At 45.2% G+C, this 17,146-nt stretch overlaps 1 protein-coding gene across 1 annotated transcript; it reads right to left on the bottom strand.

The window, feature by feature from the left end:
* Nucleotides 1-3,840: 3,840 nt before the first annotated feature.
* Nucleotides 3,841-16,553, bottom strand: LOC112223120 (prolyl 3-hydroxylase 3). The gene is made up of 16 exons (XM_024386095.2): nucleotides 16,230-16,553; nucleotides 15,807-15,991; nucleotides 15,189-15,347; nucleotides 14,420-14,612; nucleotides 13,306-13,437; nucleotides 12,931-13,073; nucleotides 12,375-12,464; nucleotides 11,762-11,814; nucleotides 11,571-11,650; nucleotides 11,359-11,375; nucleotides 9,246-9,341; nucleotides 8,983-9,133; nucleotides 7,988-8,105; nucleotides 5,782-5,857; nucleotides 5,140-5,280; nucleotides 3,841-4,416 (listed from the first exon to the last, which is right to left on the bottom strand). Exons 1-16 carry the CDS (start codon nucleotides 16,540-16,542, stop codon nucleotides 4,243-4,245), a joined length of 2,121 nt encoding a protein of 706 aa, XP_024241863.2. The 5' UTR covers nucleotides 16,543-16,553; the 3' UTR covers nucleotides 3,841-4,242.
* Between the last annotated feature and the right edge of the window lie 593 nt (nucleotides 16,554-17,146).

Here is a 17,146-nt window from a genome sequence, read left to right as displayed (position 1 = left end):
GTGAGACACAGTAAAAAGGAGAGATACAGAAAGTGTCCAGAGAGAGAGAGAGAGGTTTCACTACATTGCCCTTTGGCTTTCTGAACTTATCTTCACACTGCTGACTCAGTAGCCTACGATTGTTAGCGTTTGGTTAGCAAAAAGGTTATTCTGTTCAACAAAAACAATACTGTATCTCTGGTGAAATAATCATAGGTTAGTGGATAGTTAGTTGAACACTTTTTTGATAGTTAGTATTAACCCAGTACTTCCACCCTCTCTCGCATGGTCAAATAGCAACAGGACTTGATTGAGCGAACAGACGCTCCCCTTTTTCTGACAGCGCTGACGCTGGATTCAGGAGATAGAAAGAGAGTGGGGGAGCAAGAGTTATGGCGGGGAATGTGAGCGAACCAGCGTGGGGCAGAGAATTATAATCTGTTAAGCTTTGTGTGGGTCGTCTCTATTGGTCTCGCACATTCAGCTAAGTTACACGCGTCAGCAGTGAGCCTGCAGAGCAGAGCAGCTTTTGGCTGCAGCTGGGATGTGACAGCCAGGGAAGAGCACTGAGCCTTCTGTTGCTCTGTGATGCTATACAGCATAATAATAATACTACAGCCATTAGCAGCCCCCACTGTCTCTCTGTCCCAGTCTTAAACAAAGTGAAGGGGAGGATGGGGTTAAATGTCAAATTGCACAGCCAGAGGAATCCGCCACCAACAAACAACCTGGGAAGACACTGAAGTGAAAGCCTACCTAATACTAAACAACCCTGTCTCGGTCAATTGTTGTGATACTTTTATCAGCCTGTCTTTGTCACCTTTGACCTATGTGCTGCTATAGTGTGACGGCATTAACCTACAAGCGTGCAACTACATGAACTAGTTAATATGACAGGATCACTCGACTTGACACTATACAAGTATCAAAAAGGGTATATTTAAACCGGCCTTACAGTAGCTAATGTTTGCTTAAATCTTAGTAGGACATACTGAAAAGGATATATGGATATTGACATGTATATACACTGAGTGTACAAAATATTAAGAACACCTTCCTAATATTGAGTTGCACGGAGGAAGGAAAAGCCTCAATTGGTCGGGGCATGGACGCTACAAGGTGTCAGGCGTTCCACAGGGATGCTGGCCCATGTTGACTCCAATGCTTCCCACAGTTTTGTCAAGTTGACTGGATGTCCTCCTGGTGGACTATTTTGATACACACCGGAAAGTGTTGAGCGTGAAAAACCCAGCACCGTTGCAGTTCCTCACACAAACCGTTGCGCCTGGCACTTACTACCTTGCCCCGTTCAAAGGCATTTAAATATGTTGTCTTGCCCATTCACCCTCTGAATGGCACACATACACAATCCACGTCTCAATTGTCTCAAGGTGTAAAAATCCTTCTTTATCCTGTCTCCTTTCTTCATCGGCACTGATTGAAGTGCATTTAATGATCGACATCAATAAGGGATCATAGCTTTCACCTGGTCAGCCTGTGTCATGGAAAGAGGTTTTCCTAATGTTTTGTACACTTAAGTGTATATACTGTATATAATATGGATGTGTATCCTTAGTCAATTAGAGGAAACAGCATATCGACACATCATTTGACGCTAGATAGTGGGGTGCTTGAGATGCATGACATGGATGTACGCCTGCTCAAACACAGATGAACTGGGCCTTTAAGGGAAACAGCAGCTGGAGAGGGTAGCCTAAGGGATGGAAGTGGTTAAAACCAGGAGTCCATTAACAGGCCAGTCGACCCAATTCTGCAGCACCCGCGGATTATCACACTGGGTGGTGGTGGTGGTGGGGGGGGTGAGAGAGTTAATATGGGTGGTAAACAGTGCTTGACTGACCGTGACTCAGTAATGCGAGGAGGGGGAGAAGGGTGGGAGATATAAATTGGGGAGTGTTTTAATGGGAGAGAAGATGTGTGTGTCCGACTGGATGTGAATTATTAAATGATTTCTAGTTGGATTATGATTCCATATTCTAAATGGGAGAGGTTTCCTAAGCTTCATAAACAAATGCACTCATTTATGAGGGATTAACGGTAATCTCTCTTTCTATCCTTCCCCCCTTCTGCATACCTCTCTCTGTCTCTTTCTGCCTCTCCCTCTCTCTCCCCGTAAGCATCCGTTTTTAATGCATTGCAGGGCTTGGTCTATCTCCCCCTCCCTCTCTGTCTTTCCATTTCTGTGTCAGTGTTTCTGAACTGCAGGGTCTAGTCCCTGAGCAGGTGTGATATCTCTTTCTCCTTATCTGTCTACCTCTCTCCTCCCTTCCCTTCCCCTCCTCTACCTCTCCTCCATCTCTGACACTCAAACATTAACCCTCTCTTGGTTTCATGGTCTTAATCTCCACACAGTTAAAGGGCAGCCTGGCACTGAGGTAATCAGTTAATGGACTCTAGAATCCACACCTATCCCCATTATCTCAACCCCCCACTTCTCCCTCAGTCTCTCTCTCTAGTCACATGCAGTTGTTGTTTTATAACCCTTTACACTCGTGGGCATTGGCCTATATGGATAGGGCTATTTTATTGAAATGTTTCTTCCAGAATAAATATGAAAACCATATGCATAACCATGGTAGCAATTGAAAGGGAACATTTTGTAGATAATGGGGAAATTATTGGACCAAAGGTTTATACGCAACAGTTCAACTGACACAAGACTGAATCGAAACACTACACTGTTGAGTTTGTGCATTTGACATTTACTGTACTTTTCGCCGCTTTTGTTGACAACGAAATCAGAAAATGATCTAGATACATTCAGTATTATGAAAATATATTCCTGTAAAATGCTCTCCCATCTGTGCCGTTGAGGAACTAGAGCAAGCACACTTGTGGTTGTTTAGTTTGGAACGCAATCCTGCATCACCTGCCATCACACAATTACTGGTGTTGTTTTTACGCAATCCAAAAACGGTCCATTATAAATTGCTATCTGAGTCAGGTGAGCGTGATTTGAAAGCTTGTTCTGTTGCCAACCAGTTTTGTACGATCTTCCAGTGTTAGGCTTTCACACGCCAATTCAGAGAAACAGATCGTCATTTTGGTGCGCATAGAAAGGAGTCATGAGGAGGAGCGCGTGCCACGGCACATTTTCTTATCAATAAACAAACGTAAACTCATTGTGTTCAGAACAACCCAGGGTATGACGCCATGTCATCTTCTAACTGTACATCAAACATAGTGATCATAAACGTTGACACTGTATATGACATGAGTTTTATGATTTGGAAATGTGAAGTGCACGTTTGGTCCCTATGGGTGTTTGTCTTGCTTGTATGACATCAAAGCTGTATTTATTATAAGCCTCAACGTCACATCTTTCAGAATACATTGAGTCATCGTAATTTACCGCGTTTCGCTCACTCAGTCAACAAAACATTTGCGACGGTGGCCCAATTTCCAGGTGGGATGGGGGCAACGTCTTGTCGTGCGCGGTGCTCAAATCCAAAACGGAGGTCAGTCAAAACCCAAACAGCGCTGTGAAGCGCAAAGCCAGAGCTCTGCCGTCGTGGATAGCGTTTTACCGTACAGCCACTGCGTTCTAAATCTGCCATGTTCAACCCCTAAACGGGTATAAGTGTAAAGGGTTAAACAGTTGATCATGCAGGAGGTTTGGAGTTGATCTTTTAACCTTGGACAGGGTTGTGTATGAGAGATTTTGTGGATGTCGATGTTAAATAGGTCATGGTTTTAACATGCAATGTATGGCATTGACCCAATAAAGGGGATTTCTAAATTCTCTCTCCCACTTATACCTCTTTCTGGACAGAGGGGAGATGCCACTTCGGAAGCACCTCAGCTATGGCATTTTCATTCCCACTCTCGCCACTCTCTCCACCATTTTGAATACCTTTTATTCAATTTCTTTTACTTTTTTCCAGCAGGTATGTAACAATTATTACACAGCAAACACTAAGGCCTACACTGTAACACACAGCAAACACTAAGGCCTACACACTAACACAAATGGACTGATTGTCAATGGAGGGGATGGAAAGACGCACAAAGAATACCTCCTTTCACAAATGGTCTCACAGAGAGAGAGGAAAAGAGGTAGCGAGAGAGCGTGGGTAGGGATTGAAAAACCTGGTGTAAAAATAGAGAAGAGTTCATGGTCTTTTGGGAGAGGGGACTGGTGGCTGGACCGGGACGGTCCACCAAGTAGGACAGGGAGGTGAACAGGACTACCCCGTTGTTCATCGTGGGTGGTTCAGTCTTTAAATCCATCACAGCAGCTCATCACAGCTCGTCCTTTCCCCCTGTCACCCTGCCCCTCCCTCTACTCCTCGATGACTGGCTTCTACCACTCCGAGCAGGGGAAGCGGTGCCCTCTCTTCCCTCCTCTTTTACTTCTCCTCCTTTCGTCACACTCTGTCCATCCGTAGCCCACAGGGCCTCGGCCTCCTCCCTCTCCTGCATGAGGCACAGAAGGTACAGTAATGTGAGATAAAGTGAGGTTGAATGGACCTTATTCACACCATAGCCGTGATCAGACAAAATCCAGGCTAGCTGGGTAAGAAGCAGAAGTGCTCCTTTCAAATCTAGGGAAAATTGTGCCAGAACTTTCCTCAAGTTCAACCTTAACATTATAGATTATTAATAAACTGACCAATGGTCAAATCGAAGTGCCTATGTTATTTGACTGCCAACCCTAACTGCCATAGACTTATTGTTCAAAAGCGATATCTAAACAAAAAGTGAATTAGCATAGGGAAAATAGCTTTGAGATGTCAGCGCTAGATGGGGAAAAATGAAAAAGCAACAACCATTACATTTGCATGTACGTTCTTGTTTGTTTGTCTGCAGCTGATCTTGTTGCTATGTACAGTATGTTGCTATAAACAATAGCCTTGCAGTCACTTTTGTAACTTCACCGCTTGTGGTAGAAGTTCACCTTAACCGCTGATCTAGGATCAGCTTCGCTTACCTAACTATTAATACAATATATTTATTTGAAAAAAAGTGGTTAGGGGCAACACTAACACTTCAAAAAAAAAAACTCTATAGTGTTATAGTGTTAGCCTGGTCCCCGATCTGTTTGTGCTGTCTTGCCAACTGCTATGGTCATTGTCATGCCAAACGTATCTGATCTGAGCCAGGCTTATATAGAGCAATCAATCCAATAACAGTTCTCACCATATCCCTGTGGTGCTTCTCCTTGGTGAACCAGAGGGCCAGTGCACACCTGCGGCCGGCGGTCACAGCGGTCACACCATGGGGGTTGACAGGACCGGAGGAGAACCCCACCAGTCGACCACAGGTGGGCTTCACCCTGGCCTACGGACAGACAGACAGAGAGGAAAAGAGAGAGAGAGAGGAAAAGAGGAAGAGGGAGAGAGGAAAGAGAGAGAGAGGGAGAGGGGAAAAGAGAGAAAAAAGAGGAAAAGAGAGAAAAAGAGAGAGAGAGAGGGAGAGGGGAAAAGAGAGAGAGAAAAAGAGGGAGAGAGAGGGAGAGGGGAAAAGAGAGAGTGTCAGAAAGGGTAGCCTCTATAAGGGCCATGCTAGAATGGATAGAAGAGTCAATATTGTCAGAACTTACTGAGAAGTACACACAACACAAACTATTTGTTCGTAATTTAGCGTTAGGGATAATATTAGGTGTACGGTTACTGAACGGGTTAAGGTTAGAATAGCATATGTTAGAAAGCTGTGCTTCCATCCCTTCTAGCATGACCAGATAGTGATGACCGGGTCACGGGGGGGGGCATAGGTCAAAGGTCATGTGAAGACCAGCCAGTGTAAAGTGTTCTACTTGAGTTTTCATGTCAAGTGACTTACTGTGACAGTCTTGGCATCCCTGTCTGTGAAGAAGAGCTCCCCACCGTCAAAGTCGTCGTTCAGATAAAGCACAGCGCTGGAATGGAATCAGACATGGTTTTAGTCGGCACTTAACAAGTCTAATCAAAGTTGTCAGTTGCCATCTTTATTGCTTCGTAAACAAACCTAGTGGTACTATATAGCACACTGCCAGAGGCATGTCACATTATTTCCGCACACCGCCCCTGCCTGAAATCTAGAATCTTAGACCTGGCTTGTGGAATGGTACCTGTGTTCGTTTGAATGCTGTGTTTGTTTACCCTTGAATGAGACCATCAAACAATGGTAGTATTAAGATGCCATGCCGTACTGGTTTGAGTTTGTTCAGGATGGGAATGTCTGTTCATGATATGTACATACACTCAACTCTGTATGTATTTGGACAGTGAAGCAATGTTTTCAAATGTGGCTTTACACTCCAGCATTTTTGGATTGGTGATCAAATGTTTCATATGAGGCGACAGTACAGAATGTCACCTTTTATTTGAGGGTATTTTCAGGCGTATCTGTTTTTCCGTTTAGAAATAAAAGCATAGTATGTATCTAGTCTCCCCATTTGAAGAAGTCATAAGTATTTGGACATACGGTGCATTCGGGAGGTATTCAGACCCCTCGACTTTTTCCACATTTTATTACGTTACAGCCTTATTCTAAAAATCCTCATCAATCTACACACAATATATCATAATAACAAAGCAAAAACAGGTTCAATTTTTTTTTGCAAATGTATTAAACATAAACTGAAATATCACATTTACATACACTACCGTTCTTTAGACTAGTTGAGTATCTGGAGCATCAGCATTTGTGGGTTCGATTACAGGCTCAAAATGGCCAAAAACAAACACTTTCTTCTGAAACTCGTCAGTCTATTCTTGTTCTGAGAAATGAAGGCTATTCCATGTGAGAAATTGCCAAGAAACTAAAGATCTCGTACAACACTGTGTACTACCCCCTTCACAAAACAGCACAAACTGGCTCTAACCAGAATAGAAAGAGGAGTGGGAGGCCCCGGTGCACAACTGAGCAAGAGGACAAGTACAGTAGTCTAGTTTGAGAAGCAGATGACTCAAGTCCTCAATTGGCAGCTTCATTAAATAGTACCCGCAAAACACCAGTCTCAACGTCAACAGTGAAGAGCCGAATCTGGGATGCTGGCCTTCTAGGCAGAGTTGCAAAGACAAAGCAATATCTCAGACTGGCCAATAAAAAGAAAAGATTAAGATGGGTAAAAGAACACAGACGCTGTTCAGAGGAACTCTGCCTAAAAGGCCAGCATCCCGGAGTCGCCTCTTCACTGTTGACGTTGAGACTGGACAGAGGAACTCTGCCTAAAAGGCCAGCATCCCGGAGTCGCCTCTTCACTGTTGACGTTGAGACTGGACAGAGGAACTCTGCCTAGAAGGCCAGCATCCCGGAGTCGCCTCTTCACTGTTGACGTTGAGACTGGACAGAGGAACTCTGCCTAGAAGGCCAGCATCCCGGAGTCGCCTCTTCACTGTTGACGTTGAGACTGGACAGAGGAACTCTGCCTAAAAGGCCAGCATCCCGGAGTCGCCTCTTCACTGTTGACGTTGAGACTGGACAGAGGAACTCTGCCTAGAAGGCCAGCATCCCGGAGTCGCCTCTTCACTGTTGACGTTGAGACTGGACAGAGGAACTCTGCCTAGAAGGCCAGCATCCCGGAGTCGCCTCTTCACTGTTGACGTTGAGACTGGACAGAGGAACTCTGCCTGGAAGGCCAGCATCCCGGAGTCGCCTCTTCACTGTTGACGTTGAGACTGGTGTTTTGCGGGTACTAGTTAATGAAACTGCCAATTGACGACAAAATACATAAAGTGTTTCCATTTGTAAATGGTAAAACAGATATGTATGAAAATAGCCTCAAATAAAAGTTACATTCTGTACTGTCGCCTCGTATGAAACAGTTGATCTCAAATCCAAACTGCTGGAGTATAGAGACAGATTTACAATTTTAGCTTCACTGTCCAATTACATACACATGGGAGTGTATGTGGTATTATATAGCTCAACTTCCAAGTCTTGTGTGTTTTTTTAAAGTGTAATTACATGTCTGTGCATGCATAGTTTTGCCAGTATGCGTGTGTGTGTTTTTGCGTCCTGACAGCTTGTGCGTGTGTGCGCATGAATGTGTGTGTGTGTGTACCTCAGGTCTCTGTGTGTAAAGGCAGGTGGTTCTCTCCAGCACTGTCTGGTCTCAGGTTCCAGTAGACAGTTGTCCACATGAACAGGATGAGACAGGTCCAGTCTCCCCTCCTGGTCCCCTGGACAGGACACACAAAATGAGGGCCATGTTCATAAGGCACCGATAGATTCTGGGTACTAACTCCTAAACTTGGGATAGGGTTAATTATCAGGTATCCTATTGCAATATCGAGTGTTTAGGTTCAGAGGGTCTACACCAGAAGTAAATGGTTATCTGTAGGAGGAAGGTATATGGTGTGTACAATTAAGCTTAGAATGTGCTGAGTGCAGGGAAAACGATCACATGTGGCAGGCATTGATAAGGGGAGAGAGCCATGAATTAGCGATGAAGGGGGTCACGGTCAAGTCACGTTAAGGGAGAAAGAAAAGTTTATGGCCCGTATCACTTATGTTTCCTGCCTAGCAATAAAGATAGAATGTAGCAAGAAGGAGGAGACTCCACCCAAAGTGGGGTACATATATCACAACTATTGTAAACATGTCTTTGTCTATTGCAGCTGTATTGACCCTCTGGGATGAATATACTTGGTTTGAGCTTTCAGAGCGTCAGTCGAGTTGTTACTCTGAAAATAGGAACCTAACAGCACCAAGTAGAAGAAAATGGACTGAAATATAGGGACATCCTGGAGTTGTCCAATAAGAAACACTCATTTTAGTTTTCCGTTGCAAAACGTTTTAGACAGTTTTCCATTGCATGCCCTAATGAACACGACCCCGGTAACACAACGGGTGACATAACACAGAGCAGATAAGACACCTGATACAAGTCAGGGGTTAGCTATTGGGTTACACTAGAAATGGGAAAAGCGTTTTGCATTGAGACGCACAAATGTAATACATAATGGAGTCAACAGAACAGATGGAAATGAACATGAAATATGAAGATGTGGAACCATCATTTCAAGAAATAGAGGGCATTGCTTGAGTGGACCATACCTGTGATGGCGCTGCGGCACACTAGATGTGTGTCGGAGAAATGGAGTCCTGAGGGGCTCCTGAAGTAGGAGTGCAGGAGGGTTCTCACCCTCTCCCCCATCTCATGCAGCAGCTTAGCGTCTGATTGGTTCACCATGCCGTCCTGAGCCAACTGCAGAGCAGAAAAGTGTTTAACTGTTCATTAGCTATGTGGCCATGTGAGACAGAGAGATAAGACAGACAGACGGAGAGATAGATTTCATCTCCAGATCCATCGTTCTCACCTTGACAGCTCTGAGGACAGTCAGGCCCTCAAACTTCTCATGTGGAGTGTGTGGGGACCGTCGCTCCCGGTAACCATCCCCAGCGGACGCAGCAGTCTGTCAGGGACAACACAGGAAGTCATCATGGAGGATATGAGCTCATAGCCCTTTTTGAATACTTCTGTTATTGCTGATTTCCAAATCCACCCCTGGCTCATATCCCTAAGAACCATAAAGATCATGGCCTAAATTCAAAGTGTATAATTAATATATATATATATATATACTGCTCAAAAAAATAAAGGGAACACTTAAACAACACAATGTAACTCCAAGTCAATCACACTTCTGTGAAATCAAACTGTCCACTTAGGAAGCAACACTGATTGACAATAAATTTCACATGCTGTTGTGCAAATGGAATAGACAACAGGTGGAAATTATAGGCAATTAGCAAGACACCCCCAATAAAGGAGTGGTTCTGCAGGTGGGGACCACAGACCACTTCTCAGTTTCTATGCTTCCTGGCTGATGTTTTGGTCACTTTTGAATGCTGGCGGTGCTTTCACTCTAGTGGTAGCATGAGACGGAGTCTACAACCCACACATGTGGCTCAGGTAGTGCAGCTCATCCAGGATGGCACATCAATGTGAGCTGTGGCAAGAAGGTTTGCTGTGTCTGTCAGCGTAGTGTCCAGAGCATGGAGGCGCTACCAGGAGACGTGGAGGAGGCCGTAGGAGGGCAACAACCCAGCAGCAGGACCGCTACCTCCGCCTTTGTGCAAGGAGGAGCAGGAGGAGCACTGCCAGAGCCCTGCAAAATGACTTCCAGCAGGCCACAAATGTGCATGTGTCTGCTCAAACGGTCAGAAACAGACTCCATGAGGGTGGTATGAGGGCCTGACGTCCACAGGTGGGGGTTGTGCTTACAGCCCAACACCATGCAGGACGTTTGGCATTTGCCAGAGAACACCAAGATTGGCAAATTCGCCACTGGCGCCCTGTGCTCTTCACAGATGAAAGCAGGTTCACACTGAGCACACGTGACAGAGTCTGAAGATGCCGTGGAGAACGTTCTGCTGCCTGCAACATCCTCCAGCATGACCGGTTTGGCGGTGGGTCAGTCATGGTGTGGGGTGGCATTTCTTTGGGGGGCCGCACAGCCCTCCATGTGCTCGCCAGAGGTAGCCTGACTGCCATTAGGTACCGAGATGAGATCCTCAGACCCCTTGTGAGACCATATGCTTGTGCGGTTGGCCCTGGGTTCCTCCTAATGCAAGACAATGCTAGACCTCATGTGGCTGGAGTGTGTCAGCAGTTCCTGCAAGAGGAAGGCATTGATGCTATGGACTGGCCTGCCCGTTCCCCAGACCTGAATCCAATTGAGCAAATCTGGGACATCATGTCTCGCTCCATCCACCAACGCCACGTTGCACCACAGACTGTCCAGGAGTTGGCGGATGCTTTAGTCCAGGTCTGGGAGGAGATCCCTCAGGAGACCATCCGCCACCTCATCAGGAGCATGCCCAGGAGTTGTAGGGAGGTCATACAGGCATGTGGAGGCCACACACACTACTGAGCCTCATTTTGACTTGTTTTAAGGACATTACATCAAAGTTGGATCAGCCTGTAGTATGGTTTTCCACTTTAATTTTGAGTGTGACTCCAAATCCAGACCTCCATGGGTTGATAAATTTGATTTCCATTGATCATTTTTGTGTGATTTTGTTGTCAGCACATTCAACTATGTAAAGAAAAAAGTATTTAATAAGAATATTTCATTCATTCAGATCTAGGATGTGTTATTTTAGTGTTCCCTTTATTTTTTTGAGCAGTGTATATACTGTATATGGCCCCTGATAGGCTCGGTGTGATTTTCACTATATTGCAGGTTTAGTTACTATTTCCAATCCAATGGGAAACACCAAAGGGACAGGGCTCATTCAAATTCCATATCTCTGTTGAACTTCTCTTCCTGTGTTTGAAGGAGTCTTGTTTCCTGAGCGAATCATATGCAAGCTTACGGTAGCTAGGCGCAGTACTGTATCGCATTCCTTCTGATCTAGAACTCCGTCCAGCATGACGCGATTAGTTCCATTTAAAGAATTGTCATCCATGCTGATGGTGACACCAACCTGAGCTACGGGACCCCCTGGGGAGGGAACAGAACGGAGGTGGGAGTGAGACACAGCAAGAGGGTCCACGCACACAAACATTTAAATAAAATAAATGTTTATCAGATTAGTGTTTCCCAATCCTCAGAGACCCGTGCCAATTATGTTTTTTTGTCATTACCAATCTGTCAATGTGTGCTTGTAACATGCCAAACACTAATGTTTATCCTTACCTGCATAGAATCCACTATCGTCCATCTCCACCTCTTTCTCTCCCCCCTTCATTTTCTCATTCAGCACTTCCTTTTCTGCTCTGGAAATCAAAAAGGAAATGGCTTTCAACCGCCCAATGGCACTTCAAGGCCCTTTCCTCCACACTCCTGTCCTCTTTTGCAGTAACTTTCTCCTTCACGTTTCTTCTTACCTCCATGTGTCTCTTAGCAATTCAGGAACAACCTCCTCTGGAGTCCAGAGATCCTATATGGGAGGGGGGAAAAAAAACAAAAGGAACAAACTGCTGTATCGTTCAGTTTGAAAGTAAATGTGAGTGACCATGTCACGTCCTGACCTTAGTTCCTTTTTTGGGTCTCTATTTTAGTTTGGTCAGGGCGTGAGTTGGGGTGGGCATTCTATGTTTTGTGTTCTATGTTTTCTATTTCTTTGTGTTTGGCCTGGTATGGTTCCCAATCAGGCAGCTGGCAATCGTTGTCTCTGATTGAGAACCATACTTAGGCAGCCTGTTTTCCCACTATGGGTGTGGGTAGTTATTTTCTGTTTAGTGTGTGGTTTCACCTGACAGGACTGTTTCGTTTCTTTCATTCACTTTGTTATTTTGTTTTGTGTGTTCAGTTCTAATAAATTAACATGGACACTTACCACGCTGCATATTGGTCCGATCCTTCCTACTCCTCCTCAGACAAAGAGGAGAAGCGTTACAGACCAAATCAGACCCATATATAGCTTAGATATACAGTAGCTACTTTATGGCTCTGGGCCAAACCAGATCCAGTGATAATCAATAAACAACTTTATCATACCGGGTCGGTGAAATTGAAGTTGAGGTTTTCCATTCCGAAGTAGAGTAGCTTTTTCTCCTGCAGTGAGCGGCTCACATACCTGGCTATCTCCTGAGAATATAAAGAGAGAGACAGAGGCTTAGACGCACCTTAGAGGCTGCTCTGTGTACATAGACATGGAATCACTTGTCACTTGAATAATGTTTACATACTGTTTTACTCATTTCATATGTATATACTGTATTCTACTGTATTCTAGTCAATGCCACTCCAACATTGCTCGTCCTAATATTTATATATTTCTTAATTCTATTCTTTTACTTTTAGATTTGTGTGTATTGTTAGATACTGCTGCACTGTTGGAGCTAGGAACTAAAGCATGTATGCGACCAATATATATATATTTTTTTTTAATTAAAAGAGGGATGCCGACGGAGAACACCAAAATACTGGTCTTGACAGTAGAGTAAGATACATTATTGTATCTATCAAATTTGAGGAGTGTTGTTTCTAAAATGAAACCTCCCTAGTGGGCCAGGCTAGGGGCTGTTGATTTGAGGCTGAGCACCAGTAGTACCTGGGAGGGCTTTGTCCCGTGTGCCTCAGTGTCGCCTCCCAGTGTCTCTGTGTAGAGCTCCAGGTTACTGAGGGAGTCTTTGTCTGAGGGGTAGAACAGGAGGAGAGACTGCAGAGAACACACCGCTCCTCCTAGATCGCCCGCTGCAGGAAGTAGGTGAGAGAGAGAGAGGGAGATGGGATTTGGTTGTTCACTAGATATGTCAACTCCTGTATGAAGCACCAGAGCCCATTTTAAAAAATACATTTATTTCAGGTGCCATATCCTGGCCAGTATCATCAGCTGCAGTAGAAGCAGAGTTACCATCATAATTGTCATTAGCGTCATCATGTGGTCATTACTGTAACTTCAGATTTGACCGTTCCCCTGTCTAACCTTTGAACTGTGCGCTGTGTAGATGCTCCAGCTGTGTGGGTAGGAGGTCCTCCTGGGCTGAAATCCTTCCGGGTCGCGTCGCCACCTGGGTCACACAGGCCTGCTGGCAGGACAGGAGGGAGAGGGAGAGTGCTGGAGGACGGGAGATAAAAGTCACATGATAAGGAGAAAGATTAGAAAAGTAGAGAATAGCATAAGAATAAAATAGTAGGACAACTACACGTAAAACTAATTACAGGCTTCCAGAGTGGCGTAGTGGTCTAAGGCGCTGCATCGCAGTGCTAGCTGTGCCTCTAGAGATTCTGGGTTCGAGTCCAGGCTCTGTCGCAGCCAGCCGTAACCGGGAGACCCGCGGGGCGACGCACAATTGGCCCAGCCGTCCGGGTTAAGGGAGGGTTTGGCCAGCAAGGATGACCTTGTCCCATCGCGCACTAGCGACTCCTGTGGAGGGCCGGGAGCAGTGCACGCTGACATGGTAGCCAGGTATATGGTGTGGTGCGGCTGGCTTCGGGGTTAAGTGGGCATTGTGTCAAGAACCAGTGCGGCTTGGTTGGGTTGTGTTTGGGAGGACACACGGCTCTCGACCTTCGTCTCTCCCGAGTCCGTACGGGAGTTGCAGCAATGAGACAACTACCAATTGGGGAGAAAAAGCGGTAAAAAATCTATTTTAATTAAAAAATAAGAATTACAATCTTTGCTTTGTTTTGGACCAACCCAAATATGCACTGCGTGACATTATACTGTTTACAGTCAGCTGTCTTGGTAACACTCCCCCTATAATAAAGGCCTTTATAACGCTAGATAACACTATTACCTTACAGACATTTTCAGCCTACTAGAGGTTCAGCCTACTAGCAATGAATGAGTTATAGCCCTGCATAGACAACCAGATTCATGAACACAAACATGTTTTTCCTGTGACCTGTGTGGTCCAGTGGTTAGTGTCCCGTGTACAGCCCAGCTTCCAATCTCAGCATGGGTTCAAATCCGACCCATGCCCTTCTGACTCACAATCTCTCCAACTTTTCAGTCCTCTTCACTGTCCTATCTCAATAAGGATATATAAAACCCTTAAAAATATCAATTTTTAAACAAACAAACATGTTTTTCTCACCTGCAGCCTTCTCAAACACCCCGCCCATTCCATCCTCTCCTCTGTTCTCAGGGAGCCGCTGTGAGGCGACCTCACACTGCGCCCTACACTCATCAGTCTGTCTCAGTGTCTCGTTCACACACTCCCTCCATTTCTCCACGGCGTGCGTCCAATCAGAGGAGGCCTCAGAGGTGAGGGCGGAGTCATACAGGACCTGTGGTTAATAGAGGGATGGACGTTATGGGTAAAGAGGAGGGAGGAATGTTAACTGGAAAGGTTGGCTATAATTGGTAAACATCAAGAACTGAGTGCGACGGAGAGGAGTCGTCGATGGCCTATACTCCCAATGGGCATAGTACGTACAGAAAGCACGAAGACTTGCTGGAGACAAACGAAACAGAGCAGTGAAATGAACTGCATTTTTTTGTTTCCTGTTAGGCTTCAGTGATATCAAAAGTCCAGTAAAGTTCACATGATGTGTTCTCATTTATAGTACACTCCATTAGTAACATGTCATCAGGAATGCTGTGGGTGCATGCAGAGGTTACTGCGTAAGGTTACTCAGACGTTACAGAGCCCAAAGGGCTTTTACGATTGGTTAGGTACCTGAGGTGAAACACAGAGAGGAATTTGAACCCTCAGGCCACATGTGGGAATCTTCAAAGCATATTTCTTACAACGAGATTCATGAATACTTATTTATGCATCCAATCTAGCATTTACAGTATTTGACCATTTCTCAGACACACACACAACCCTCCCCCCTCCCACTCTTTGTTTTTAAAATGACCCAGTGTTTCTCTGTCTCCATCTCTCTATCCTGGAATGCGTCCTCTGTTACTCCCTCCATCCGTCTATACTTCTCAATGTTGTTCCTCATCTCCAGGTGGCTGGGGTTGGCCACGAAGAATGTGTGGGCTGCTGACGCCGCCTTTTGTACTTTCCCTAGCTGAGGAAGAAGAGAAGGGAGGAGAGGGAAAAGTTGATAGAGAATGAGGTAAAAGACGAAGAGAATGAGGAAGAGCAGAGGAGAGGAGGGGAAAGAGAGCGAGAACGAGGTAGAAGAGGGGAAAGAGGGGAGGAGGAAAAAAATAACAGGAGGATGAGGTAGACGACGAAGAAGAAAAGTTAAGTACAGATGACCTGGAGTGCATGAAGACCACAGCTGTAGTTGTAGGGTATTGTTGCTACAGTATGTAGTAAAGTGAGCTAGCACATTACGTCATATAGGCTTTATACCAGAGTAACTAACTACCAGTAGAGTAACTAACTACCAGTGGAATAACCAATGTAATCGCTTTAGCATGCAATGATGCAGCACTTAGCACTTCAGATCAACAATTCAACTGTTAGCCACGCATATGCACAGGAACATAATGAAACAGCAGGTGAATATACTAATAGTTACATTCCAGTAGACGACCTGGAGGAAGTTATAGGGGTTCCGGGTGCTAAACTCGTACTCGATGTCGGCAGACACAGGAAGCTGTCCTGCAGGAGTGACAGCCCGTCCCAAACAGAACCGCACACACTCAGCCCGCCGCTGGACCCAGTCCACTGCCCATAGGTCCCACACATTCCCGTTCTCGGTGTCTGAGGACACACACACACACATAGATGCAACATTACTGGAATGTACCATACCAGGGCTGTCTTGCACTCATGACCATAGATAGGGTCATCACTGACTCCCGGGAGATATATAGGCCCGAATGCAAGCTTATAATTGTATATATTTAATGCATGCACACAGCACACACGTGGAGACAGAAAGACATATCACACATACCCTATGAATCGACCACATACAACACAGTAAACACAAACACACCCAGTTTTGGGAGCCTGTCATGTCCCGCTGGCAGACATTCTTCATGGCACTGCCGTCGTGTCCGAAACAGAGCCTCCCGGGTCGTCATCGACTTTTCGAGCAGCTCCGCAGCTTTCTCCCACTCCTCGCTAAAGTATGCACGTACCCCGGTATAATACAAAACATCGTAAGAGGGTATGAGTCCGGACGCAGATCCTGCAGAAGCCCCGATGCCTGCAACAGGAGAGGTGAAATCGAAGAATGAGAAAAGATAGTGAATAAAAGGGATGTGCAGCGCCACGTAGACAGAGTTGTGATTTGCGAAAAGCGCCATAGCATGCCGTAGTGGGGAAAGGCAGGAAAGACGTGCTAGGTAGTGATGAGGGGAGGAGGAGAAGGAGTGGGATGGGTGAAGAAAAAGAGAGGCAGTACACTTGAAAGTAGATTTATTGACACAGTAAATAAGTGTTTGGAAGCACTAAAATAATGTTAAAATAATATTATAGTCTAGCTTAGTGTACATGCTTACAGTCTACACACACTCATTCATAACAATGTATAGGCTACACACAAAAAAAACATTGTTTCCAGTCTTCATAGTCTCCTATTTTTTCATAGCAGAATTTCTTCAATCATACTATTTAGGCTATATAGGCCAAACATCAATCCTGGCAGGTCTGAACATGCATCATGTAACATTTCCCTGTTTGACTACAAAGTAATTTGTTCATCAGCATTAAAGGTGGCAGCTGATATGACACATCCAACCCTGTATCTTTTAATTGGCTATCTGAATTCATACTTAATACAATGAATAGACAATTTCATTGCCATATCTGGGGTTTGTGTGAAGTTCTCTTTCCCACCCACGCGGTGGCAGTAGTTCATTTGGTGCGTTAAAACCCTGACATTTTCGCCTTCTCATCGTCGAGGTGGCG

Source organism: Oncorhynchus tshawytscha, linkage group LG23, assembly GCF_018296145.1.
Source record: "Oncorhynchus tshawytscha isolate Ot180627B linkage group LG23, Otsh_v2.0, whole genome shotgun sequence".
Classification (NCBI taxonomy): Eukaryota; Metazoa; Chordata; class Actinopteri; order Salmoniformes; family Salmonidae; genus Oncorhynchus; species Oncorhynchus tshawytscha.
Note: the sequence above shows the minus strand (reverse complement) of the source record. Positions and strands in the feature narration are given on the sequence as shown.

Coding starts and splice junctions, on each gene's coding strand:
- LOC112223120 (XM_024386095.2), bottom strand. CDS start 16,542: ATGGCGCTTTTCGCAAATCACAACTCTGTCTACGTGGCGCTGCACATC. Junction 14,613..15,188: donor TGGAGACAGAGAAACACTGG/GTCATTTTAAAA, acceptor TATTAACCACAG/GTCCTGTATGACTCCGCCCT. Junction 13,438..14,419: donor GGTGTTTGAGAAGGCTGCAG/GTGAGAAAAACA, acceptor CCCGTCCTCCAG/CACTCTCCCTCTCCCTCCTG.